At 48.2% G+C, this 25,832-nt stretch overlaps 3 protein-coding genes and 1 pseudogene across 7 annotated transcripts; 2 read left to right on the top strand and 2 right to left on the bottom strand.

Annotated features, from left to right (window-relative positions):
* LOC127307788 (uncharacterized) lies at nt 1–19,845 on the top strand. 5 transcript variants are annotated; one of them, XR_007855837.1, is made up of 4 exons: nt 1–191; nt 6,050–8,056; nt 8,172–8,817; nt 18,623–18,906. XR_007855837.1 is itself a non-coding variant. In XM_071821892.1 (4 exons), exons 1-4 carry the CDS (start codon nt 17,683–17,685, stop codon nt 19,101–19,103), a joined length of 312 nt encoding a protein of 103 aa, XP_071677993.1. In that variant the 5' UTR covers nt 12,918–17,682; the 3' UTR covers nt 19,104–19,845. The 5 variants fall into 5 exon arrangements, 3 of the variants coding, with proteins under 3 accessions (XP_071677993.1, XP_071677994.1, XP_051194527.1); XM_071821892.1 differs by lacking the exons at nt 1–191; nt 6,050–8,056; nt 8,172–8,817 and adding exons at nt 12,918–17,698; nt 17,774–17,848; nt 18,987–19,845 and having other exon boundaries at nt 18,623–18,726; XM_071821893.1 differs by lacking the exons at nt 1–191; nt 6,050–8,056; nt 8,172–8,817 and adding exons at nt 12,918–17,698; nt 17,774–17,848; nt 18,982–19,845 and having other exon boundaries at nt 18,623–18,726.
* LOC127307784 (uncharacterized) lies at nt 1,014–4,213 on the bottom strand (annotated as a pseudogene).
* Nucleotides 4,951–6,785, bottom strand: LOC127307787 (cysteine synthase). Its single transcript, XM_051338566.2, has 7 exons — nt 6,653–6,785; nt 6,420–6,547; nt 6,118–6,320; nt 5,924–6,052; nt 5,682–5,840; nt 5,336–5,529; nt 4,951–5,223 (listed from the first exon to the last, which is right to left on the bottom strand). Exons 1-7 carry the CDS (start codon nt 6,731–6,733, stop codon nt 5,092–5,094), a joined length of 1,026 nt encoding a protein of 341 aa, XP_051194526.2. The 5' UTR covers nt 6,734–6,785; the 3' UTR covers nt 4,951–5,091.
* A 1,768-nt stretch (nt 19,846–21,613) lies between the features above and the next one.
* Nucleotides 21,614–23,801, top strand: LOC127307786 (cytochrome P450 711A1). Its single transcript, XM_051338565.1, has 2 exons — nt 21,614–22,065; nt 22,168–23,801. Exons 1-2 carry the CDS (start codon nt 21,629–21,631, stop codon nt 23,522–23,524), a joined length of 1,794 nt encoding a protein of 597 aa, XP_051194525.1. The 5' UTR covers nt 21,614–21,628; the 3' UTR covers nt 23,525–23,801.
* Nucleotides 23,802–25,832: the final 2,031 nt, after the last annotated feature.

Here is a 25,832-nt window from a genome sequence, read left to right as displayed (position 1 = left end):
GAAAACAAACAAAATATTCAGAACATGTGGCGTCAAGCAAACGGCCGTGGTGAAGGCGGGGCTTCGCCGCCGGTGGACGAGCCGTCGCGGGCGGCTAAGGGATCTGCGTCCCGTGAAAGGGTCTGGACTCCACCGCCCAATGCCCATCTCCTCCGACTGGACTGGACTCGTCCGCTACCGCCGCCGTTGAGGTGAGGAGATTCCCTCCGTTTCCCCACCTGCGTCACCCCTCGTCCCTTCCGCGGCTTCTATCCGTACAGAATCAGCAACTAAGCCCCTGGAACTCCTCTCGTTGTGCTGTAATGTCAGATCAAATCGCCCCCCCCCCCCCCCCCACCCCTCTGCTAAATGTTCGGATGCATACGGAGGTTCAGTTTTTGGTAGTCGAATGCACTGCTCTTTTCTATTGTGATGTGTGAAATCCCAAGACAATCTTCATCGCCAAAAGGAAGTTCAAAATCAGTTCAGACTAATTTTATTGCTATTTGCTATGGGGGTTTTATGTGCAAACGTTCTAGCTAGAATGTTACATTTCTTTTTTCTCAAGAGACAGCTAGAATGTTACTATTGTGTGTTTAATCAGTAGTTCTGCATAAGGGAGTCTCATGGGCTACAAACATTAGTTACATTACCCTTTTAAGGTGTTGCAAATCAGAGCTAGAATGTCAACACCCCTCCCTTCAGTTTCAGCAGTAGGTTGGACCAACCTATGTTCAGTACATGGTACTTCATCTCATGATAATATGGTTATATCCCACACATTTTTATCAGTATGGGCCTTTTGTAAGAAAAGGCAAATGTTGCACACATACCCTGGTAAAAAAGCCACGTAAGTGCATAGTCGGACATCCATATCTTGGATGTACTTCATTATCAAATAACTTGTTTGTTGTAATATTAGAATAGTAATTGCGTGCATTGTCAGCTTATGGCCTGGAAAGAAAATTCAGCAGTTTGTGGCTGCAATACTTCTTGTACAATTCACAAGCTTTTATGTAGACACAGAAAGAATATAGTAAAGTAGCATCAGCTAGTTGTTACAAACGAAACAAAAGATCACCTACACATTTGCACCCAGATATTCTCATGATACATCATACTCCATTGGAATATCGGTAATCCTGTACTTCTTAGTTTTTCTAGGATTCAAGAAGTGATGTTTCTTCAGAGACAGCATGCTGCAGGCTCCTTTCCCTGGATTTGTGTTCAAATCGGAGAAGAGCGTGCAGCACATCCTTCATTGATGGTCGCTGTGAAGGCTGCTCCCCTGTACATATCACAACTAGGGCAAATACTGCGAATGCGTCTTCAATGTAGGCTGGATCTTGAATGCCCTCATCAAGAAGATCAATTGATAGACCATACTCTTGATACTGTCTCCATCCCCATTCTGCCAAGCAGTACTCTAGGCCACCATCATTTGCCACCCGCCCAGTTGTGAGCTCCAACAGGATCACTCCGAAGCTGTAGACATCGACCTTCTCATTCACCTTAAGCTGATATCCATACTCTGTGAACAAACTAGTCTTGCATCAGCACATAATAGTATGATACAACCTGAATCAGTACTAGTTTGAGTCCGCATTTGTAGTTCTTACCTGGTGCCATGTAGCCAAAGGTACCGCCTATGGCAGAAACTGACCCAGTATCTCCGGCTTTGAGAAGAATCCGAGCAAGCCCAAAATCGGCTACCGTTGCTCTGAACTCGAGGTCCAGAAGGATATTGGCAGACTTTACATCACAGTGCACTATGGCGGGTGAGCTACCATGGTGCATGTAACAGAGACCTCTTGCCGAGTCTATGGCAATTTGCAATCTAGTGGGCCAATCTAAAGGCATGAGTGGACCAATTCCATCCCTCTGATGCAGCCACCTGTCTAAGCTACCATTTTCCATGTACTCATAGACAAGAAGCTTTGCCTCTGAATTTGAGATGCAGCAGAGCAGCTTGACAATATTTGTGTGTCGGATCTCGCCCAGTATCTGGACCTCTGCAAGGAAGTCATTTTCCAGCTTCTTGTCAAGATTCTGCATGTTCCATATCTTTTTAACAGCCACCATCCTACTACCACCTTCTCCATCCACAACACAAACTCGGTATACCTTGCCAGACCTGCCACTTCCAATACAGTTCTGCTCACAGAGCCCAGCAAGAACATCATACTCCGTGAAATGCAGTGCATGGAACTGGGTCAGCTTCCATGATGGAGGATCTTGGCTATTCTTTTGCCTCTTTAATAGCAAGAAACCAGCAACCACTGAACCCACAAGCATGATACCGGCAAGAACAAAGAGGAGGGCTGTAAGCCTCCTGGAGATATCATTGCTATTGTTCACTCTTACCCTGCAAATCGGGAAATGGCGGATGGAACTATTCGATGAGACACAGAGGGCTGAATTGAAGAGGAAGCTCTTCTCATATGCTTCATTCTGCAATGATGATGGAATCTCCCCTGTGAGGTTATTCATGGAGAGGTTTAAAAAGTTCAAATTCAGATTATTCATATCTTTTGGGATCTCGCCAGATAACGCATTCGAGGAGAGGTCAAGGATGGTTAGTGCTGACATAAACCTAAACACTGCAGGTATAGTACCAGATATCTGATTTCCACTTAGATTAAGTGTGTTGAGATTCAGCACTCCAATTGCCATCGGTATTGATCCAGTAATTTGATTCCCAGAAAGGTCGAGTTCTATTACCTGTGAAATTCCCGTCAAATCCCAGGGAATTTCGCCAGAAAGTAAGTTGTTTGCTGCCCTGAATACTCTCATTTTGCCTGCTAAAATCTGAATGGGACCAGAGAATCTGTTGTTGCTGATCTCAAGACGCGTAAAGTTCCATGGTAGCTGGGTAGGAAATGTTCCAGAGAAATTGTTGTTTTGGATCATAACTGTCGTTAGCAGATTTGTCACCACTGACCAAAGGCTCTTGGGGAACTCTCCAGCGAAATGATTATTGTACAGCATTAAATTGTTCAGCATGTAGCATCCATCTAGCGATTCTGGAAGCTTTCCAGAGAATCTATTATTGAACACAACGAGGTCATATAGCTTCCTGTTGGAGCAAAGGTCAGCTGGCAGCTCGCCCGAGAGGTTGTTGTTGCAGACCGCAAGATTGCCTAGTGGCGAGTGCTTACCAAGCTGTGGTGGAAGAGGACCAGATAAAATCTTCTCACATAGCCGGATGTCCCTGAGATTCGGCAGCAACCCAATGCTTGGCGGTATTGACCCATGCAGTCTATTCGTGTAGAGAAACAACAAGATAAGATTGATAAGCTTACCGAAATCATCTGGTATTTCCCCTGTCAGCATATTTGATGACACATCAAGTTCCACCAAATTTACGGAAGTGACACTGGATGAAATCTCACCGGTGAAACTGTTGGTGAAACATGTACAAGTACCGAAGCTTCTTATGCTGCCATACCCATGTCGGAATTGTGCCTTGTAGCATGTTTTTTTACATAGCCAACAGGGTGAGCTCTGTGAGGCTTGACAGGCTCTCAGGGAGCTCACCTGTCATGTTCATACCCGACAGCCACAAGTATGTGAGGCGTGTCAACTTGCCAAACTCAACTGGCACTGGAGCTAGCAGGAATGGATTTTCGGCTAGAGTCAGCATCTGGAGATTGGCCAGATTGCTTATGTTCCGTGCTGGATAACTTCCATCAAAATTATTGGTGTCGAGGATCAGTGACTTGGGCATTGGAAACTTCCCAATGGATGCTAGAATTTTGCCGGTGAAACGATTGCTTGATAAGTTGAGATGCTCAAGCTTTGCTGATAAACTGTTTAAGTCAGCTGTGAGTTGCCCATCAAAGGCATTGTTAGAAAGGTCTAGGTACTCCAGACTGGAGCAATTGTAGACTACCGTAGGGAATGAAGTGGAGAAGTTATTGTAGGAGAGGTCCAAGTAGGTAAGGTTCTTGAGGTTGCAAAGAGAGGGAGGGAGGGATTTGCTAATGGCTTGGTTTGGGAGGAAGATGGCAGTGACCGCACTATTTGTGCATCTAACTCCTCCCCAGATGCAGTGATCAGAAGAAGTGAGGTCCCATCTGCCAAGTATATGTGAGCTCCCCCAATATCTCTTGAGTCCCAGGAGGATTTGGTGTTCATCACCAGATTGGTTTGTGGACTTTGGGCAAGATTTTAGCAGGAGAAGTACCAGTGTTGTAAAGAATAGGAAGAAGCTAACACAGTAGTTGTTAGCCATGTCTGCTGAAGCTCCTTGGTTGGTTTGCTAAGGAAGAGGAACTTACTGGGCTTTGGTTAGGGAGAGGCATGCGTTGTGGACAGACACAACTTTAATTTGGAGTAACTCTCTTGACCAGCAAGTCTCCTGCTGACTAGTCAAGATGTCCTCCTTCACAAAAACCCTTCAAAAGAATTACTCAATTTTTTTTTTAAATGTGATGGAAACTTTTTCAGTAGTACCTACAAGTGATCATGCTACATCATGTCTGCTGAAGGGTATTAATCAGTTAATATATCAGCAAAAACCTGGGACTATTCAGTCATGCTACATCATGTATCCTCAGTTACTCCCCGCCCACCCTCTTATACGCGGATGCTTCATACCATGGAAAAGATCCCAAGAAAGTTAATCAAAACTCTTGGTGAATTTGGTTTGTTTTCTACAAATTCCATATTTTTATATTTCATATCAGCATTCCCGCAATGGTTAAGTGTGGGGAGTTTGGTATGAGGAATTGGTTGGTGATTGGACCATTCAGTTCTCGGTCTGGACGTAACTAACTATGGGGAATGAAACGGGCTAGTCTATATCACCACCTCATCCTTCATAATAGCTTAAGGCTCCTAGAAAATAGAGGGATTGGTTCACTCCATGATGGATAAACCCATCCTGTGATGAGGTGATTCCTCGAACAAGCACTCAATAAATATCTTCTGTAACCTGCAAGTGTAAGATCTTTACTTATGATGCTAGTGCATTTTATTTCGTCTCTTAATAAAACAAGGCTGGGTAGCTGAGCAACTGAAAGTCTGAAACATCCAGTCATTACAAGTTAAGAGTAAGATAACACTACACTTCTGGATCACCCCTATGCTGTCATTGCCTCGAGCTGAACATCAGAAGGTCATGTTGACGTTGACACACTCTTCCCTCACCTGTGCAAAGAGCTCTGTGTTCAGATACCTCTCTGCGCCACTTGAAAACATTGTCACAATCATCTTGCCCTTGTTCTCCTCTCTTGATGCAACCTATCAGGGAGTAGACAAATCAGAGGACAGAACAACAACCAGAATTATATAACCTTTACTGTACTATTTGCGAACGAAAAAAGATCCTAGTCTCTTGAAAAAACGAGCTTGCCTTTAAGCAGGCAGCTGCATTTGCCCCTGAAGATATGCCGACAAGCAATCCTTCTTCCCTTGCCAATCTTCTAGCCATGTCCATAGCTTCTTGGGTAGTTACTGTTACAATTTCATCTATTTGGGACCTGTCCAATATTTCTGGGACAAAACCTGGCCCTATTCCTAGGATGTTGTGAAAGGCTGGCTCGCCACCTACAAATCATAGGCAGGCAAGATATTACTCGTTACAAGCCAAGAAAGGAAGCAAGGTTATTGATGAGTGTTATCATGCATGTCATCTATTCAATATGTACGGCATAGTAGATTAGATTGTAAGAATCACTTTTAGTGGTCAAGTTTCTTGCCTGAAATTACTGGACTTTCAGCTGGTTCAACGCAGATTAATTTTATGGACGGGCTCTTCATCTTGAGATACCTCCCGGCTCCTGTTATGGTGCCTCCTGAACCAGATGCAGCTATAAATATGTCCACTTTGCCTGCTGTATCTTTCCATATCTCAGGCCCTAAGGACATATTTAATCTAATATATTACTGCTGAGGTTCATTTTTTAGTCAAGGATCTGTGAGAGTAGAGACACTGCATTACCAGTCCATCTGAAGTGCGCATCAGGATTTGCAGAGTTGGTGAATTGATCTAGAACATACGCATTTTTCACATCCTTCCTCAGCTGTTCTACCGTATCAAGCAACGCTTTGAATCCATGTTGTGCAGGATCTGCAGGAGACAAGCATGTTACCATCCGACATGTGGTATGAGGAGCATGGTATTTAGCTTCTTACCAACTAATACCACTTCAGCACCAATGTATCGCAGCAGTATCTGCTTATCAAGTGAGAGCTTGGCAGGCATGACCGCAATGAACTTGTATCCTTTCTGAGCTGCAATGAATGACGCGCCGATCCCAAGATTACCGCTCGTGACCCCCAGCAGTGTTGTGATGCCAGGTGTGATCAAGCCTTTCTCCTCTGCATCTTCTATCAATCTGCATATTATGTCATTGGGTAAACTCATAAAACGTTGTGTATGGCAGATTTGAGGTGAAGAAATTCTTCCTCATAAGAAAACGAAAAAGAACAGACACCTGAGAGCACTCCGATCCTTAACAGAGGAAAGGGGCTGGTATGGCTCCATTTTCCCGATCAGCCGAGCACCTATGCCATCTTTCTCCGCAATATTTTTCAGTTCTATCAGTGGTGTCCAACCAATGAGCTGAGAGGCACATCATTTACTTGAAAATTAAACATAACAAGCAATGCACACTAAAGGAATAAGGGCACCCAAGGAATAATGACAATATATAGAGAAAGTAGGCACCTGTGTGATGTTAGATGCAATACACTCCCCCTGCGAGGACAGCAGAGATGGTATCCCTTTCCTTCCTTCCTGCAGCTCCATTTTTCTGGTACTTATTTTGCCACAAATAAAACTAGAACTAAACAAGCTCCAATGTCTTGAAAAAAATGAATGAGTAGAAATAGGAGGTGCTCCAATGTTCAATGATGCTGTGTGTATATAGCTGATAAGCTCCCGTCTGATGGTATACTGCATGGATAAATTAATACCAAGTTTGGAAGGAACACTGCCAAACATGTGGACAGAGACCAGGGAAGTATCCCTGAAGCTTCTCTTCAGACTTTTTTAATCAAAGTTTGTTCACATACGACACTACATCAAAGTTCAGCATGTCCCCACATGATATCAAATACAAAAAGTCCCAGTTGGTTGGATGCCTGAAACTTGGACCACAAGTTTCCCTGCTTACAGTACAAGGCAGTCAACCATTATGCAGATGGCAAGTGCACCAAAATACTGACTATATATCTGAAGGTCGACCTATGTCTAGTACATTTCTGAATGCCCACCTATCTCTGGTGATATTATAGGAAACCTATCACCCTTTTTAATAAAGCGTTTTTCTAACGGGTGTACAGTGACCTTTTAACGTTCAAGTAATTGATTTCTACTTTTATACATGCGCACATACTGTTTTGCGTTTTTTCTGTCCTAGCATCCTCTTGCACTAACTTTGTTAGTTGAAAAAAGCTAGCTTGCAAAGTAGATGGTGTCAGGCTATTAAAAATCCAATTTTAAAACAGTAGAAAGTCACAGCTCTCAAATGGGGTGTCCTTGTTGAAATCCGTTTTCACCATAATTTAAACAGTAAAAAGCTAGCTTGCAGAGTAGTAGTTTTCCACCGTGTTTCTTACACTCATGTACTATGTTTTGGAGTCTACTGCATTTTGCTTCTACCGCTGTTTTTGCAGTAATGTAAATATTTTCTACTGCTACTTTTACACTAGCTTATATTGCACTTTTTTTTGGAGTCTACTGAATTTTCTAGTGCACTTTTAAAGTAGTTTGTACTGTGATTTACACTACATTGTAGAGTTTCTTACACTAGTTTCTACCACGTCTTTGGATGAACTGTACTGCATTTTTTTGTCGAAAATCTACTGCATCCACTACGAAAAATGAAAGGAAGAAAGAAATAAACTACTTTTGAAAAAAACTAATATATTTGTATCTAAATGCACTTTTAAATAGTACTTTTTTATCTAACATGCATCTAAATGCATATCATTTTTGTATTCAGTAACTAGGACTCTTAGAGGGTGTTTATCAGTTAAGAAACTATTATACATTTACAGGGAAGACAGCCCCTTAATGAATATATGAGTTTCTGTAGAGAACAATTTAGCACATAATGATCAACAAAAGGTAAAGAAATAATATAGCTTGCATTGTCCAATATCCATATCACAAGTATTTATTTGTTCAGAAGTCAGTTAATATATTTGTGTGCCAGTGACATGATTTGCTCTCATTGTAATAGAGTGTGTGGGTGCTGCTTACTCGCAAGCTTGTACGTATTACTCCTACTATCAATGCATGGAGGTGCAAGGCTTTTGCATTTCTGGAGAGAGAAAAGGTAAATATATTTATGAGAATTGCAGGTTTCACTGGTTAGGCTACCAGTCGGATTATCCACTTTTACATAGTCCAAAGACTATGCATATTTTCCTGAAAAAGCATTTGCAATTGCATCCGTATTTAACAAGGTCCACCTTGTACAAGTTAACTGGTATGAAAGCTAATTGCTGCAAATGGAAGGTAGAATGACCAAAACCATCTGCAGTTATAGATTCTCATCACCGTCAGTCTTTGCTTCTTTCAGAATACAGCTTCTCCCCTGGGAGTTGAGAGATCACAAGTCACATATTTAAGAATATGAGAAGGAAGAAGTACGCTTTTTTTCTATCTGAGCTGAACTGTTGATCACCATGAGGTATACGTCGTGAAATACTCAAGACAGAAATTGATAGATTATTTCGCAATTTAGCAGGTTAAAAAGTACCAATGGTAAGCATTGTTAGACTGATGACCTGTGATTTCACTTCAAGCTGAGATGGCTTGTTACATATTCATGAATCAAAGAAGCATAATCAACAGTGATTTGGCAACCTTCTCCGCTAGTTAAGGTACGTGCTCTAAAACAACTCTCTGTTGTTTTGTTCATGCCCTTAATATCGAACATCCACTGTTTTAGTCAGATTAGGGAAGAAATATTTGTTTCTCACCTTCAGAGTGTATCCACAAGATTTTTTCTGTCTTTCATCTAAATTATTGTGCTTCCAAGTAGGCTTGATGCTTTGGATCTAACATACTGCACATAAGGTTTATGATTTCTATCTAACAAATCAAAGATGACTAACCACTGTAGTCAAATCTGTTGTGAATGAGCAACTAGTATTCACAGAGGGCCATAGGCCACTACATGTACATGTGTGACAATGTGCAGGTAAGCCCCTTATACACTGGGGAATAACCGAAAAGGGACTATACAACTCTAACACCCCCCTCAAGCTCATGGTGGGTCAACAACACTGAGTTTGGAGAGAAAGAAACCATGCTGTGCTCTAGTCTGGGCCTTCGTGAAGAAGTCAGCAAGCTGAAGCTTTGAAGGCACATAATGAAGAGCCATAACCTGATGCTGCACAGCATGACGCACATAGAAGGCATCAACACCGATGTGTTTGGTGAGCTCGTGCTTCACCGGATCACGCACAATGCTGATGGCACCATTACTGTCCGATAAGAGCGGAGTCGGGGCGTCAGCAGAAACACCAAAGTCCGCAAGTAACCAGCGTAACCAAGTAACCTCAGCCGTCAAGAGAGCCATCGCTCGCAACTCAGCCTCAACACTCGAACGAGAGACTGCAACCTGCTTTTTGGTCTTCCAAGCAATGAGAGAGCCACCAAGAAAGACACAGTAGGTAGAGAGAGACTTGCGATCCTCTGGATCACTAGCCCAGGTAGCATCTCAGTAGGTCTGGAGCTGTAAGGAGCTGGAGCGAGGAAAGAAAAGCCGACGGGAGATAGTGCCACGAAGATAGCGAAGGACACGAAGAAGATGACTATAGTGGACACTAGTGGGAGCAGGCATGAACTGACTCAGAACGTGTGACAGCAAGGTAGACAAGACTCCCAACCAAGTGACGATAGCGAGTCGGGTCCGGAAGAGGATCACCATCAGTGGAACGGATGCGGACATTGAGCTCCATAGGAGTCTCGACAATGCGCTCATCACCAAGAGCGGCACGAGTGAAAAGGTCCTGAATATACTTTTCCTGGGAGATATAGAAGCCATCGGAGGTAGAGGAAACCTCAAGCCCAAGAAAGTAGCGGAGAGGACCAAGATCAGTCATGAGAAACTGATCGCGAAGACGGGCCTTGACAAAGGCAATGTACTCAGGGTCGTCGCCTGTGATGATCATGTCATCAACATAAAGAAGAAGCAGAGTCCGACCACGAGAGGATGTGTGGACAAAGAGCGCAGGGTCATGTGCGCTAGGGACGAAACCAGCAGCGGTGACCACAGAGGCAAAACGCTGAAACCAGGCGCGAGGGGCTTGCTTAAGGCCATAGAGAGAGCGCCAGAGACGACAGACCATGCCATCGGGAACAGAGTAGCCAGGAGGTGGCTGCATGTATACCTCCTCAGTCAACTCATCGTTAAGAAAAGCATTCTGCACATCAAGCTGACAGACAGACCAGTGACGAACAGAAGCAACGGCAAGAAGAGTACGAACAGTGGTCATGTGAGCCACTGGAGCAAAGGTCTCGTCATAGTCACAGCCATGCTCCTGCTGAAAGCCGCGAGCGACAAGTCGAGCCTTGTAGCGCTCAAGAGAACCATCGGAGCGAGTCTTGATCTTGTAGACCCACTTGCAGGTGATGGGACGAACAGAGGAAGGAGGAGTGACAACATCCCAAGTGCCAGTACGCTCAAGAGCAGCAATCTCCTGAGCCATCGCTAGCTGCCATTCGGGATGAGCAAGGGCATCCCGATAAGAGGTCGGCTCAAGGGAAGCAGAAAGACCGTAGTGAGTGGGAGAATAGCGATCGGGAGGAGGAGGAGGACGAGCACGAAGATGATGAGTCGGCTCGGACGGAGAGGGCATCACATCAGAGGTAGAGGGCATGTCAGGAGAAGCAGCATCATCCTCACGGGGACGACGGGAGTAGTGAAATGGGTAGGGAGGGACGACCGTAGTCGAGGAAGGTGACATGGGAGAGGAAGGTGCGGAGGGTGGGGACGGTGGTGAGGGAGGAGAGGGAGGTCTGGCGGGTGGAGGAGGAGAAGGTGGTGAGAGACTCGGCGGAGCAGGGACCGGAGGCACAGGAGGAGGTGAGTCAGGAAACATGAGAAAAGAGATATCATCCACCGAGAAGCAAGAGGAGGAGGGACGCGGGTAGAAAGGGCGGGACTCATCAAAAGTGATATCCCGAGATATGCGCATCCGACGACCAATAGGATCCCAACACTTATATCCTTTGTGCTCAGGGCTGTAGCCAAGGAAGACACACTCAACAGATTGAGCACTCAGCTTGGTGCGTTCGCGTGGAGCAAGAAGAACATAGCACACGCAACCAAAAAGACGAAGGGTCGAGTAATCAGGAGTGTGACCAGTGAGACGCTCAAGAGGAATACCACCCTGCAAGGCTGTGGAGGGCTGAAGGTTGATGAGATAGGTGAAAATAGACACAGCCTCAGCCCAGAAGTGAGGAGGAAGAGAGGCAGCGATCATCATCGCACGAGCCGTCTCAAGCAGGTGGCCATGCTTGCACTCAGCCACGCCATTTTGGGCATGGGCGCCAGGGCAGGAAACTGGGCAAGAGTGCCCTGCTCAGCAAGAAAAACCACGCAACTGCTGTGAGATATACTCACCAGCAGAATCAGCCCGAAAGACATGGATAGGCGTGGAAAACTGAGTGTGGACCATGGCAGCAAAACGCTTGTATATCGAGAGAAACTCGCTGCGAGAAGTCATAAAATAGATTCAAGTGTGGCGAGAGAAATCATCGATAAAAATAATATAGTAGCGTTGGCCCCCCTTGGACGCAAAGGGAGCAGGACCCCATACATCAGAATGGGAAACAGACTCACTAGTAGGATAAGGTAACTGATTTTGTTTACCAAGCCTACAGCCATGACAACCCTGAAGCGAGACATCTCCTGAGACAGGCCCCAGAAGACCTCGACGAAGTAAAGACGACAAGCGAGAACCACAAAGATGACCAAGACGATGATGCCACTGCTAAAAGGAGGCGGTAGTGGAAGCAGCAAGCACACGTGGTACAGTCGGTGAAGTGGTGGAAGAATGAACATGAAGCCAGTCAAGCTCCCAAAGTCCCTGGGAGTCACGGCACCGAGGGCCAGCCCCAACCAGTGCCCGAGTGTGTGTGTCCTGGACAGAACAAGAATCGACATCAAGAATGACCCGACAACCAGAATCAGTAAGTTGAGCAGCGGAAAACAAGTTCATGGTAAGGCGGGGAACATGAGAAACATCAGGAACGGAAAAGGAGGGAGTAGAAAGAGTGTCACGACCAGCAACAGGAAGAGAAGTACCATCAGCAGTAAGAACACGAACAGGAAGAGGAAGAGGACGAAGAGAAGAAAGAGAGGAAGAATCAGGAGACATGTGAAAAGAGGCTCCAGAATCCAGAACCCACGAAGATGTACCTGACTGTGGAGAGGAAACAGCCGCGGAGGCAGCAGTACCCGTCGAAGCAGAGCCGGAGGAGGCAAGGAGACGCTGAAGTCTTGCTATATCCTGCTCAGTGAAGCCGGTGGTGACAGGCGCTGAAGGTGGAGCACGAGGAGCCACACCCCGCTACTTCTAGTAGCAGTCAGACTCAAGGTGACCAGACCTCCGACAGTGAGTGCAGAACCGAGGAGGGCGAGAGCGACCCCCACCGCGAGAAGGGCGAGCTCCTCCAGAAGCAGCAGGCACTGGTGTAGGAAGAAGTGGCGGTGCAGGAGCAGTGGGAACTCGAGCAGCAAGAACAGAGGGTGTCCCAAGCAGTCCAGCACCACGCAGACGAGTCTCCTCAGCACGAAGCTCAGTCAGCACCTCTAAGATAGGAACACGGCCTCGAGCAAACAACTGAGCACGACGAGGCTCAAACTCTGGACGAAGTCGAGACAGGAACTCATGGATCCTCCGGGAAGTCCATATCCGAACGTACTTTGTCCGGCAACAGCGGCAAGTACCACGAGACGACCTTTGCGAAGGGAGTCAAGCTGGCGCCAGATCGCCGCACTCTGGGTGTAGAACTCATCAACAGTAGAGTCACCCTGTTGAAGATCATGCTCCTGACGCAACACAGACAAGTACAGAGAATCCCCAAAAGGCTGATAGCGCTGACGAAGGTGAGACCACATCTCGGCAACAGTGGCGAGGCCCATAAACTCAGAAGCAAACTGTGGCTGAACACTCTGAGAGAGAACGGCAGCAGCCCTGGCATCCTCATCACACCACTGAGTATAGGTAGCTAAACTGTCACGGTAAGAGCCAAGAGCCTCTGAATAAGCAAGTACCTGCTCCTCATATGCCTCATCAGCAGTAGCCTCGGCAGACTTGGCTGCATCCCGGTCAGCCTGAGTAGCATCCTCAGCAAGGGCCTGTGGCACAGATGGCGGAGTAGGAGGCACAGGAGCAGTGGGGTGTGGCGGACAAGAGACCTCGCCGGTAAGAACACCCCACAGCCGAAGACCACGCATGTGGATGCTCATAAAGGCAGCAAACTCCCCATAGTTGGTGCCATCAAAGATCACTGGGCACCGAGGAATACTTACATAGCCAGACACAGAGGACGGCATTTTTTTTTGGACCAGATCTAGATCTGGTCAGATATGCAGCTCAGATCGTGCTGCAGCCCGAGCAGCGACCGGAAAAGGGGCCGGTCGGAGATGAAGCAGGCCTGGGCGAGGCAGAGGCGGCCGGAGGCGGCGCAGGGCCAGCCGGGGCGGCCGGAAAAGGAGGCCGGCCTGGGCTGGGCGAGGCGTCCGGGGCAGAGCGGAGCTGGCCGGAGGCGGGTCCGGCCGGGGCAGCCAGCGACGGGGCAGAGCCAGGGATGGCTGTTGCACGAGCAAGCACGTCCGGGGCACGCTTGATGCGGGCTGACACGGATGGCCGGAGAAGAAGAGGAAGCAGGCCAAGATGACCGGAAAGCTCGCTGGAAAAATCATCGGCGGCAGCACGGAGTTGCTACGTGCAAGAGGAGCTAAACCTAAGCTCTGATACCATGTTGTGAATGAGCAACTAGTATTCACAGAGGGCCATAGGCCAGTACATGTACATGTGTGACAATGTGCAGGTAAGCCCCTTATACACTGGGGAATAACCGAAAAGGGACTATACAACTCTAACAAAATCAACCATTTGACATGCTAACAAAGTAGCATAAGCATGAAATCACAAGAATACTTTGCCTAATGGGTGGTTACTCCTGTGTCTATTAATGCCTGTCACACTCAAAGTAGCTAGAATAATCCTCCTCGAAACAGGCTTTCGCCCCGCTATATTAATATAGCAACCACACGGTACACCTGCTGGGGCATCAGCACAAATAAGCCCTAATGTCAACAACGTCAGATTGACAAAAATGATGATGACCCGCAACCGTTGTGCCCTCCGGAAAATTCCCACCGCGCTCTTAGCACTCTGAAGCGCCGCATACCAAGCAACACCTTCAAGAAGGAATGCGACAATGACGACGCTGCTGCCCTGACTAGTCCTAGGGGTCTTTTTTCTAGTGATGCAACGGTGTCTAGTCGTCGTCTTCTGGGCGGAGGCGGACAGCAGATCGGCAATGGCGGCAATCCGGTAATGAGGACACAGTCATGTGTCTAAGCTGGCGTGCGCACCACAAGGCGCAATGACAGTGGCGCTTCGGTGCCGCACTAGCACGCTGCAACTGGAAATTCTTTATCTAGCAGCTGGTTTGACCGGGACTGTGGCCGGCTGGTCCGGTCCAGCAGCCGGTCCGACCAGGACCTGGGCCGACCGGGCCGGTCGTAGAGCCGGTTGACCGGCCCTGGCACCGCCTCCATCTACCGTGGGGCACGGCTGATGCACATGGGACGCCGTTTGCGTCGCAGCCGGCCGCCTTCGTCTGCACGGTCTCCATCGCCGGTTCGTCTTCGTCGTCATCGCCCAAGACATCAATGACAACGTCGCCAACGACTCCGATCTGCGGCGCGTAGTCCACGCCATGGCACGTGTAGCGCCGCCGTCGGTCTGATCAACCGACCCCGCACACGTCTCCGCCAAGCTCGTCCCCGGGCACGCGCATACCACCAATTGAGCATCGGGTTGCCGCTGCGTCGCCCATTCGGGTCGCAGCGCCGCTGCCTTTGGTCCACGCTGCTAGCCAACGACGCGCCTTCTGAGGCGCGTACGTCGCTGGTGGCATCCCGCCGCTGCACCGACTCGCGCCCTGCAGCTACGCCGGCCCCTCAGGCCGTGGCGTCGCCGCACGCGGTCACCTTCGTCGTCCCCCGCGCATCGACGTCCGAGGCCACCACAGCGCCGCCCCTTCGTCGCGGGTCGCCTCCGTCCGCGCATGTCCTTCGTCACGCCGCCGGGTCTTCCTCGCCTACTTCGTGTACCGCCGCCGCGCCTCCACCTCAGGTCGCCGCTGGGCTCGCCAACCACTTCAGGTCGCGCTGGGCTCGCCGATCACCGCAACGCCCGTCTAGGCGTCCAGCATGACCACCCCTGGTCACCGCTGTGTTAACCGCCTTCTACGTCTTCGTACACTACAACTTTGCCGCCAGCGTCCTCGCCTCTTCCCCGACTACGTCACCTGCTTCTCTACTCCGACACCCGTCGTCGAGACTCGCCTCTTCCCCGACTACACCACCTGCTCTTCTACTCCAACACCCGTCGTCGAGACCTCCTCTACTAGTCTACTCCGACATGGCGCGCACTTTGTAATGTTCCCTACCCCCGCACGCCCGGTACTGGCAACACCGGTACGTGCCTTCGTCCCCGATGCGTCCCCGGGCCTGGCAAGCTCGGACCGGCGCCTCGTCTTCATCGGCTTCGACGACATCTTCATCGGCATCGCCTCTACAACTGCTTCGACGCGTCACCGCAGAGTTCTTCTATGCTACTCGGTTCTGGCAAAACCGGAGTATGCCTTCGTCCCCGATGTGCGCCTGGTTCTGGCAAAACCATGGTTGCACTTCGTCCTCGACGGCCCAGACTGCATCGACTTCGGCATCGACCATCTCCACGACTGCTTCGGCGCGTCTCCGTCACTCTCCTCGCACACCACCTCGCCTGCGGCTACATCGACACCGGCACCCGGCCACGACATCGACCACGGCAATCCCTCGCGCGGCTCCCTCGACCAAGGTTGCAGCACCCACGCTCTCGGCTACCTCGACATCGGCACAAGGGCTACCACCTCGCACGAGCACCTCGGCTTCCTTTACCGTCCAAGCATCCGCGATGCGACTTCGTCCACGACGCTCCCGCTACGACTGCGGGGGAGTGTCAGCCCGTTGGTTCATACCTTCGGCTTCTCTCCAGTCTGACCGTCCGCGACGCTAGTGTTGTTCACGTCACAACCGCTACGACTGCGAGGGAGTGTTAGAGATATATTTAGTATAGGTATATTAGGTAGTCTAGGATTTGTAATCTCTACCTACCATATCTCTAGGAGAGCTATCTTAGCCTCCAAGTCTGTACCAGTATATATACTCGCCCGAGAGATTCAATACAACATCCATCATATTCCGCATATCTCTCTCCCTCTCTATCCTTCTACACTTAGGTCGGTTCTGGATGCCTGTCTTCCCTGTCAGATCTGACATCTGTTTGGGCGCTGCTCCCCTTGCTTTCAGCTGGGCATTCCTCCATTGGATATGGTAGGGGCAATGGATCTCTCTCTGCGTGCAGACGGATTGCCTATGAGTGAAACTGAACCACGGAGGTCACTCACTGCGTCTCCCTCTTCCCTACGCTTACAAGTGGAGGCTGTCAGAGGAGGTGGACGACTATCGATTCGGTCTGTTCAGGGATAATCTTCGCAAAATCGGTGCACTGCACGACCAGGAGTTTCGGTGGTGGCTATCTACGGAGGACACCACAGTGGATTCTTTCAGAGTTTGTGGAGTACTATTTGAAGATCCACCATCAACCTGTCTACACGCCTAATGAGATACATCCCTAGCCCCTACAAAGGTTGAGCCTCCCCAGCAATCACCTCCAAACACTGAGCCATCATGTTGCACGTCCATAAATAAAGCTTTCTACTTTATACACATCATTTTCATAAAAGGAAGAGGTTACAGAAGTGCAGGGTACAAATGCACATCACAGATCACAAATCAGCAAGTAATGCAGAAAGGAAATAGTTTGAGATTCCCTCAATGACCAGGTGCAGTAGCTGTCCAGCTACTCCTACAGCATCATTAATGGAAGGGAAGTCTATAAACTGTTTAACAAAGACACTGCGCTATAGTACTTCAGTGAGGCCCGGCCGATCACAATCTTTTTGTTGAAAGATGATGCTACGTTGAAGCATGACATTACAACAGTGTCATGCAGCTATGCTCCAAAGCTTAACATGATTCCTAGTAGCAGCAAAATGATATTTCAGTTCACTTTTACTCCTGTGGGCTGTGGCCATGGAAAAAACTTTTTTAACATAAAACCATGGAAATACTTCATGGCGACATAACCGTGAATTCTGTTAACTAACTGTGAAGCACCCACTCCGCTCAGTTTTGGGGCCCAATTTTGGCTTCAGGGCACTTGTAGACTTGTAGCACAAAATCAATAGGTTCTTCACAAGAGAATGCAATAGTTGGATTTATCTAACCGTGATGATTACTGATCCATTCAGTGTGGTACGGTTGCGAATAGGTCAAAAGGTGGCATGTTTCTACTCACCTTTGGTGGTTCATGTAGCATTTCATCAAAATTTCTAATGGAAAATAATATGCAGTTGGCGTATGTTCCCGCCTTTTGTGAGTGTTAAAGAGAATGTTTCAGGTTCATGGTACAGCCTATCAACCTATAAAATATCTTCAGGAATGATTCCTGCTTAATTATTCCTGATTTGTTGTTTGTCAAGGGGCTAGTCCATCTATGCATACCTCTTCTGATCGAGTTAATCATGGCCTCAGGAGAACAGTAGCATGTGGAATAGGTAAGCTTTTTCTCCATTTTATTCATTCATGGCTGCCTTTTGAAGTTTCTGGAACTGATCATTACCTCTGGGAAGAGGAGGAAGGCTAGAGCAGGTTCTAAGAGAGATTTTGCTCCGTGTGCTAGCTTTCTCGTCCACTTCCTCCTCTTCTCCTTTTCATTCTGTTACGGAACACTTCTCTTGTTATTGAGTAGACATTTCTGCACTTATACCCAGTTACGTGTACTAATTAACTCCCTATGTTTATGTCAAATTACCAATATTTCTTCAAGATCTTTGGAGGTAGTGAAACATTGTTGTGATGCAAACTCGTCTAGCACAGATGAGTTATACCGCAAATAAACTCATGACACTATGAATTTGATTGTACTAATCCTGCATGTAGAGAAGTAAAGAGTTTAATCCTTCTGTGAAATGAAGTTTTGAATTGGACAGCTCTTACGCCCTGCAACTCGTTAACTAGGGTGGATAGATGAAAGAAAATCTGCACGATAAGAACACATAGGACAAGTTCATATAAACCAAGTCGACAGACAGGCATCCATAAAGTGGAAAAGCATGTATAGTACAAGCACAATCACCTTTGATTGGCAAAGAACAGGGCTGGGACCCATGCCATCACTGTAAGATAGCATGCCTTGATCTGGCTAACAGCCCTGGAAAAAGGTGCCTGATAGGAGAGAATCTTTCCTCCAAGGGATGGCAACATGAGAAACCATGTCAGCCCTCCAACCAATATCCAAAGAATGTGAACCATCCTTTTCCATTTTGTAGGTTTCTGCTGGAGGGGATGGGATTTTCGAGTCACCTGCAACACTGCTACTTCTACATCAGCGCCAGAGAGCGATCCGAACGAAGTGGTAGCTGTTGGTTTCCAGGTTTGCTTGTAAGCCCTGAATTTATCTGACTGGGCTGAATATGCTGCCTGACTGAACTGGGTATACGTTCCTTTCGGGCCAATTCTTTCAAATCCTGAAACGTTCTTTAAAGGAAACACGACGTTTCATCATAAAATTTCAGAACTCAACACTTGTGTATAAAATCTGGCATTTTGGACAGTTCGTCAACAACTTTTCTGGTGTTATTTTGAAACAATTGTCTGCTGTTTTTCACGGGCATGGTGGTGGATTCAGTGCAGGGTTACGACATCCTTGATTGTAGAGGGATGAGACACTGGGGATCCCTTGTCTCAAAAGTTGTTCGGTATCGCCATGGAGATCCTGAAAAAGCTCATCGCCATGTATGTGGTGGCTAGTCAGCTGATGGATAGAGGGAGCCACTACCGTTCTGACAAGTAAATTAGCATAAATGAGCTCAATGTAACTGGGAAGTGATATTGTAGTGCATCAAACCCTACACTAAAGGAGTGGGAAAATACCTGCTACCAAGTATCCTGATGGCATACGGACCTTATCAGAATCACATTTTCAACAGCATCCTACTTCGAATCTTAAGATGCTTTCGAAGTTTATTCCATTCATACCACGGAAAATTGACAACCATTTTGACTGTCATCGACCAAGATTGCGGGATTGAAACGGATGATGGAAGTTTTCTGACCACATTACTGTGATGGAATTGGTGCATCAGTCTAGTCTATTAGATTCCTCCTTCTGCACGGTCAGTTTTGTCGTTGTCGACAATGAAATCATCGTAATTGTCGGTGCTTTAAGATTTATACGAAGGCGATTGATACCCAGACAATTACCAAAAGCAAATTTCATGGGAAAGGGATGTGTGAGGGCTGAGAAAGAATCTCACATTCTCGGATCTCTTCCATGTGTGATGCCGTATCAACGCGGGCTGTAGGTTGACATGTTTGAGTTGAGTTCAACTTGTTATGTTCAAGATAGGTGAATTGACACTGTGGTGACTGCTGAATTTATTGCGGACTACAGATTTTTTCTCTTCAAAAACTGTTTTCACAGTTACTCCACGAAAATGTAGCAACAATGGTTACGAGAAGTTCCCGTGAAGATGGAAACCTGCTTGCAAGATGTCACGCCATATCAAGTGCATCCAAAGCCCCTCCTACATTCATCATCACCTCATCCCCCATCCACAAGCAGAATTGCTCGTGATGCAGTTGGTGCCCTTCTGATGAGCCAACAAGAAACCATCTCATAGGGTGAGAGTCTTTGTCTTCTTCTTTTTTCTTTTGTTTTGAACTAAAGGTAAACTCGCCAAAATCTATAGGCCTACAAACATGAAAACTCCAATAGTAACTTTGTTCTAGGAATTCAACAGGAGCGATGCCTTCTTGTTCACACGGAAACGAGATCCTATGTACAGACTATGTACTCGGGGGAAAATAATGTACAGACACTATGACATAATTTTGGAGGGGACATGATGTACCCTGGTCCCTGGACCAAAAAAGCAAAGCGGACTACTCGCCAACCAAAACAAAACTTGGTTGGACAACTCTGAAAGCAAGTAATGCCACGCTGCTTGATAAGCTAGCAGTGCCACCTCAAGGTAAGCCCGGCGGGTGCCATTATAGACGAGGTGGTTTATCTCCTTCCAAATGTTTCATAGAGTACATAAACAGCCTTCTGAGTTCTGAGGACATGTGGAACTGAGCCGCATAGGCGCAGGCCACTCGGTAAAACTCTGTTTGCTATAACATCAAATGGAATCATCTTGGCTGAGCAAGAGACAGGTTTGCAAGTATGTTAAAACGTTTTTTTCTCGAGGAGAAGGTTCAAATCTCTGGCATGGGCACCAAAATGATGCACACATATCTTTTTAATTAAAATTGAAGCAATGGAACAAGGCCAGTGCAATCAACAAGAAGAGTACATAACATAGACAACTAAGATAGAACCGTTGGAAAATTTGAAAATTAACACATATGGCTAAGAAAGAAAACACACGCTCCCGCGTCGTCGCCGTCACGTCCAGCTAAACTGCCAGGACAAAGATTTTCATCATGGTTACCAAGACCAACCAATGAAGATCAGCACATCGACAAGGAGATGACGCCTTCAACAAGGCAACGGCGCAAGTTCATTGTTGATTAGCCCGACCAATAAAGACTAGAACAAAGAGTTTTCACCCAAGATATGAGCAAGAATTTTCACCCTGCCCTTCAAAAAAAGAGTTTTCACCCTGGATGTAAAGCGGTTCGCCAATTAAAATCTTGAATCTTCCTAAATTTTGCACCAGTGAGCATTTCACACTAGTCGGAAATGCTTTAGCAAATTGGTGGGACGTCTTCCCACCAAATACCCCTTCACGGCCATCGGGGGCGCCCATGTCCCCGCGTAGAAGTGGCCGATGTCACTCCATACCGACGCAGGTCGACCAACAATATCCACCATGCCGTTGGAGTCGTTGCCCCGGTGTTAGATGCCCACGAGTAGCCGCTGTGTCTGCCTTGCGCCACGAAAAAATGTTACAAGCTGTATCCAAGAATTTATGTAAGTGACTATAACCAAGTTGGCTTAGAAACAGTTATGCGCATTAAGAATATCAAAGCTGCATTGCATAAGTTGTGTACCATGTATGTAGTGCATATCCTATTATCCTATACCCACACGCCGTAAAAGGACACAGATGAACCGAGAATTTCTGAAGTATCATCACGCCATCTCCATGATGCAACAACGTCCATCGTGTGGCAAAGGATCCCGAGGATTGCCCCCGTGCGTGGAGGTCCCGTGCACTGTTTCATTCGATATCATTGCATTTGAATCAAATTAAAGCACAATAAATTTCAATGAAACTTGGCGAACCACTGTGACACGAATCTTAAAGTGAAAAATCTATGGCACGACCATGCACGTGGCCTCCCGTGGACGGGATAAAAACATTTCTCTACTGCCACAGCCATCATCTAACCAAGAGGGCGCTGCGAACAGCAACGTCCCGGACGTTTATAAATTGGCACGAGCAAAGCAACACGTACACAAATGCAGAGACCAGAACACTGATAAGCTGCTAGCTTCTTCCATGGAGGCCAGCAACTGCTCCATTGCACTAGGAACAGCAGCCCATGCTGCCGGTGCACACGGCACAAACGTACTCGCTCTGCTGCTCTTGTCGTCGCTGACTCTGATCGGCGCGTTCCTGGTGTACTTCTACGCGCCATTCTGGGCAGTGAGGAAGGTGCCGGGGCCTCCGACGAGGTTCCCCCTCGGCCATCTCCATCTTCTCGCCAAGGACGGCCCGGACGTCCTCCGCGCCATCGCCAAGGAGCACGGCCCGATATTCAGGTAATATGCCCGTCTTCTTCCTCTTCCTCTTCCTCTTCAGCGTTACTGACGATGGAGACGAGACGAGATGAGGCAACCCACCATGGTCGATGATTGGTGCAGGTTCCACATGGGGAGGCAACCGCTGGTGATGGTGGCGAACGCGGAGCTGTGCAAGGAGGTGGGGATCAAGAAGTTCAAGGACATCCGGAACCGGAGCACCCCGCCGCCGACCGTCGGGTCGCTGCACCAGGACGCGCTCTTCCTCACCCGGGACTCCACCTGGTCCTCCATGAGGAACACCGTCATCCCGCTCTACCAGCCGGCGCGCCTCGCCGGGCTCGTTCCGACCATGCAGTCCTACGTCGACGCCCTGGCAGACAGCGTCGCCGCCTGCCCGGACCAGGACTGCGTCCCCTTCTGCCAGCTCTCCCTGCGCATGGCCATCGACATCATCGGCAAGACGGCCTTCGGCGTAGAGTTTGGCCTCTGCAAGAAGATCTCAGGCGGCGGCGGCGACGATGACGTGAGGGAGCTGTTGGAGGAGTACAAGAGGTCCATGGAGTTCATCAAGATGGACCTCTCGAGCTCGCTGTCCACCATCCTCGGGCTCTTCCTCCCGTGCGCCCAGACGCAGTGCAAGCGGCTGTTGCGCCGGGTGCCCGGCACCGCGGACTACAAGATGGAGGAGAACGAGCGCCGGCTGTGCCGCCGTATCGATGCCATCATCGCTGGCCGGCGCAGGGACCGCGACGATGAAAAGAGCAGCTCTTCCTCATCCTCCCCGGCCGCCGCGCTGGACTTCATCGCAGCGCTGCTGGACGCCAGGGAAAGCGGCACCAGGGACTCTGTGCTGGAGGACCGACACGTCCGCGCCCTGGCGTACGAGCACCTGATCGCCGGGACCAAGACGACCGCGTTCACGGTGTCATCGGTGGTGTACCTGGTGTCGTGCCACCCGTGCGTGGAGGAGAAGCTGCTCGCCGAAGTGGACGCGTTCGACCTCGACGGAGGCCGCGCACCCGACGCCGACGACCTCCATAGCAGGTTCCCGTACCTGGACCTGGTCATCAAGGAGGCGATGAGGTACCACCTCGTCTCGCCGCTCATCGCCAGGGAGACCTCCGAGCAGGTGGAGATCGGCGGGTACGTCCTCCCCAAGGGCACCTGCGTGTGGCTGGCGCCAGGGGTGCTGGCACGCGACGCGCAGCAGTTCCCGGAGCCCGAGGAGTTCAGGCCGGAGCGGTTCGCCGCGGACGGGGAGGAGGAGCGGGCGCGGCACCCGTACGCGCACATCCCCTTCGGCGTCGGACACAGGTTCGCGCTGCAGCAGGTGAAGCTCGCCCTGGTGCACCTCTACCGCCGCTACGTCTTCCGCCACTCGCCGGCAATGGAGTCGCCAATCCAGTTTGACTTCGACCTCGTCCTCGGCTTCCGACACGGCGTCAAGCTCAGGGCCATCACCAGGACCAGGGTATGATCGACATGCCCTGAATTGTCATCCCCAAGCGCATATATAGACATGGTACAATAGCTTGTATACATAGTATGGTGTGTGAGTGTGACTGAATTTACAACTTTGCTCCGATCTAGAATAAGTGTCAGTGTTTTTGTTCAAAGGTACCCCACACTTATTATGGATCAGAGGGAGGGAGTACGAGAACATGCTGTTAGCTAGCCCAGGGAAATGTCATGTGATTAAGCTATTAATATTCTGATTTACTATTCCCAATTTGCTTAAGAATTGTAATTTTAAATGTTGGACTGCCCAGTTTGCATTACATCACTAGTGGAAACTGGGCCTTTTGCACCGGTTTTTAAAGGCCATATGCACCAGATTGTGAACCGGTGCAAAAGCCCCCCCCTTTTGCACCGGTTCAGTTACGAACCGGTGCTAAAGGGGGCACCACGTGGCCGTCTGTGGATCGCCCGTCGGAGGACCTTTTGCACCGGTTCGTATTACGAACCGGTGCAAAAGGTTTGTGCCGTGGCACGGTTTTGGTGCCCTTCTCTGACGAGGCAGAGTCTGCCGCGGCAGGGAATTGCACTAAAACGCTGCCGCGGCAGGAAATTTACACTAAAACGCTGCCGCGGCAGACTCTGCCTCCATTGGAAACACGTTATAATGCATACACATATATATAGGAAACCATTATATTACATATATCGATCGAAGTGACACACGTTCATGCATATATATATATATATATGTCTACATCAACTTTGAAAATAATTTCTATTCAATATTGGATGGCGGGCACATAGTGATCTCCTTCTGGAGCTATGACTTGCTCAAGTAAGAATCCCGCCAGTTCTTCTTGAATTGCTCGTACACGCTCGGTTGCTAGAAGACCGTTCCGCAACCGTTGGGTCTAATAATTTCAAGAAGGTACGGTGGTCAGTATATATATATGTGTGTGTATGTGAATGAAACACAAGGTGATAAAATAAAGTCATGAATGTTATTTACGTACATCAAGTTGTTCCAAAATTTTGGTTGCATGGTGGGTATTCTGGCGGATGAACTCGCAAACGTAGAACCCGCATAAATTATTCCCGTCCTCTTGCGTCAAGCACTTTACGAGAACAAAGTTCAATCAAAATAATATATAATCAAGGATGATAATGATATTGAAACTAGAATCACATGGTTGGTATAATGGTATTGAAACTAGAATCAAAGAATTCGATGCGGCTCCTCAGCTCTAACAAGAGGTTCCCCGTACTTCCACTGGTATGCTATTTGGACATCACCCGTGTTCAAGAATTTGATGCGGCTTAAGTACTCAGGAATACTCATACCGGCCGCATCTGTCTCATCTTTGTATAGTTGTACCATCGTTGGATCAAGGCACTGCAGGATATCGGGATACACTTGGAGCGGGGGCATGAGTTTTTCTGGATTCCAAGCTGGGGAACTGGTTTCCCTTCTTCCTTACTTTTTTGCCACCGCTCTCTTGCTACCACATTTGACTTGCGAATAGACCGGTCATAGTTCGATGAAAGACTTGGCTCAGGTTGATGAAGGTTCCTGAGCAGTTTCAACTTCTTTTCCTTGGATATAGCTGGCTCGGGCTCAGGCTGGGGCTTTTTCTTGCCAAACATGGATTTCATATTGGCGTCTGGCCTTTTATTTGCCCTCTCCGATGTCTTGTACTTCACAAATTCCTCCCAGTGGTCTTTTATCTTTTCATAGGGGCCATTGAAATCCGGAGTCTTCTCTTGCTTGACAAAGAAGTTGTCCAATTTCTTCTCGTAGTCGTTGAACTGTACAGCCATCTTCTTAAGAGCCCACTTCTTGACTCTTCGATGTACGCTATTCAGCTCGGGATCCTCAGGGTCTGGCCTGTCATCATCACTATCAGAATCAGCTGGCTCCGGGAAGATGAAATTTACCAGGAGCTTCCTAAACATCAGATTTTTGGATCTCGTGTCGACATAAGTAACTCCTTTGCCCCCCTTTGCAGGTTTCTTTCATTCTTGAGTGGTGATCGGGATGGTGTCCCTAACAATAACTCCGCATTGACTTACAAACTTTTTTGCGTGACCCTTGGGAGAAATCGGTTCGCCATCTATAGCGATTTCCGTGATCGTGCACCTTTCATGGTCTTCCATCTTTCTGGCCGCGCCTCGTTTAGTTCTGCCAGTAGAGTTTGTTGATCGGGAGGTCTAAAAGAAGAAACAACGTTAATATATGTATATCCACAAATCTGGAGGCTTGGTTAATTAATATATATACCTCGGCGCCGTGAGCTTCTCCCTCGCAGTCGTCACCTTCTCCCTCACCG

Source organism: Lolium perenne, chromosome 6 (genome assembly GCF_019359855.2).
Source record: "Lolium perenne isolate Kyuss_39 chromosome 6, Kyuss_2.0, whole genome shotgun sequence".
NCBI lineage: Eukaryota > Viridiplantae > Streptophyta > Magnoliopsida > Poales > Poaceae > Lolium > Lolium perenne.
The sequence above is the reverse complement of the archived record's forward strand: the minus strand, read 5'-3'. Positions and strand labels throughout refer to the sequence as shown.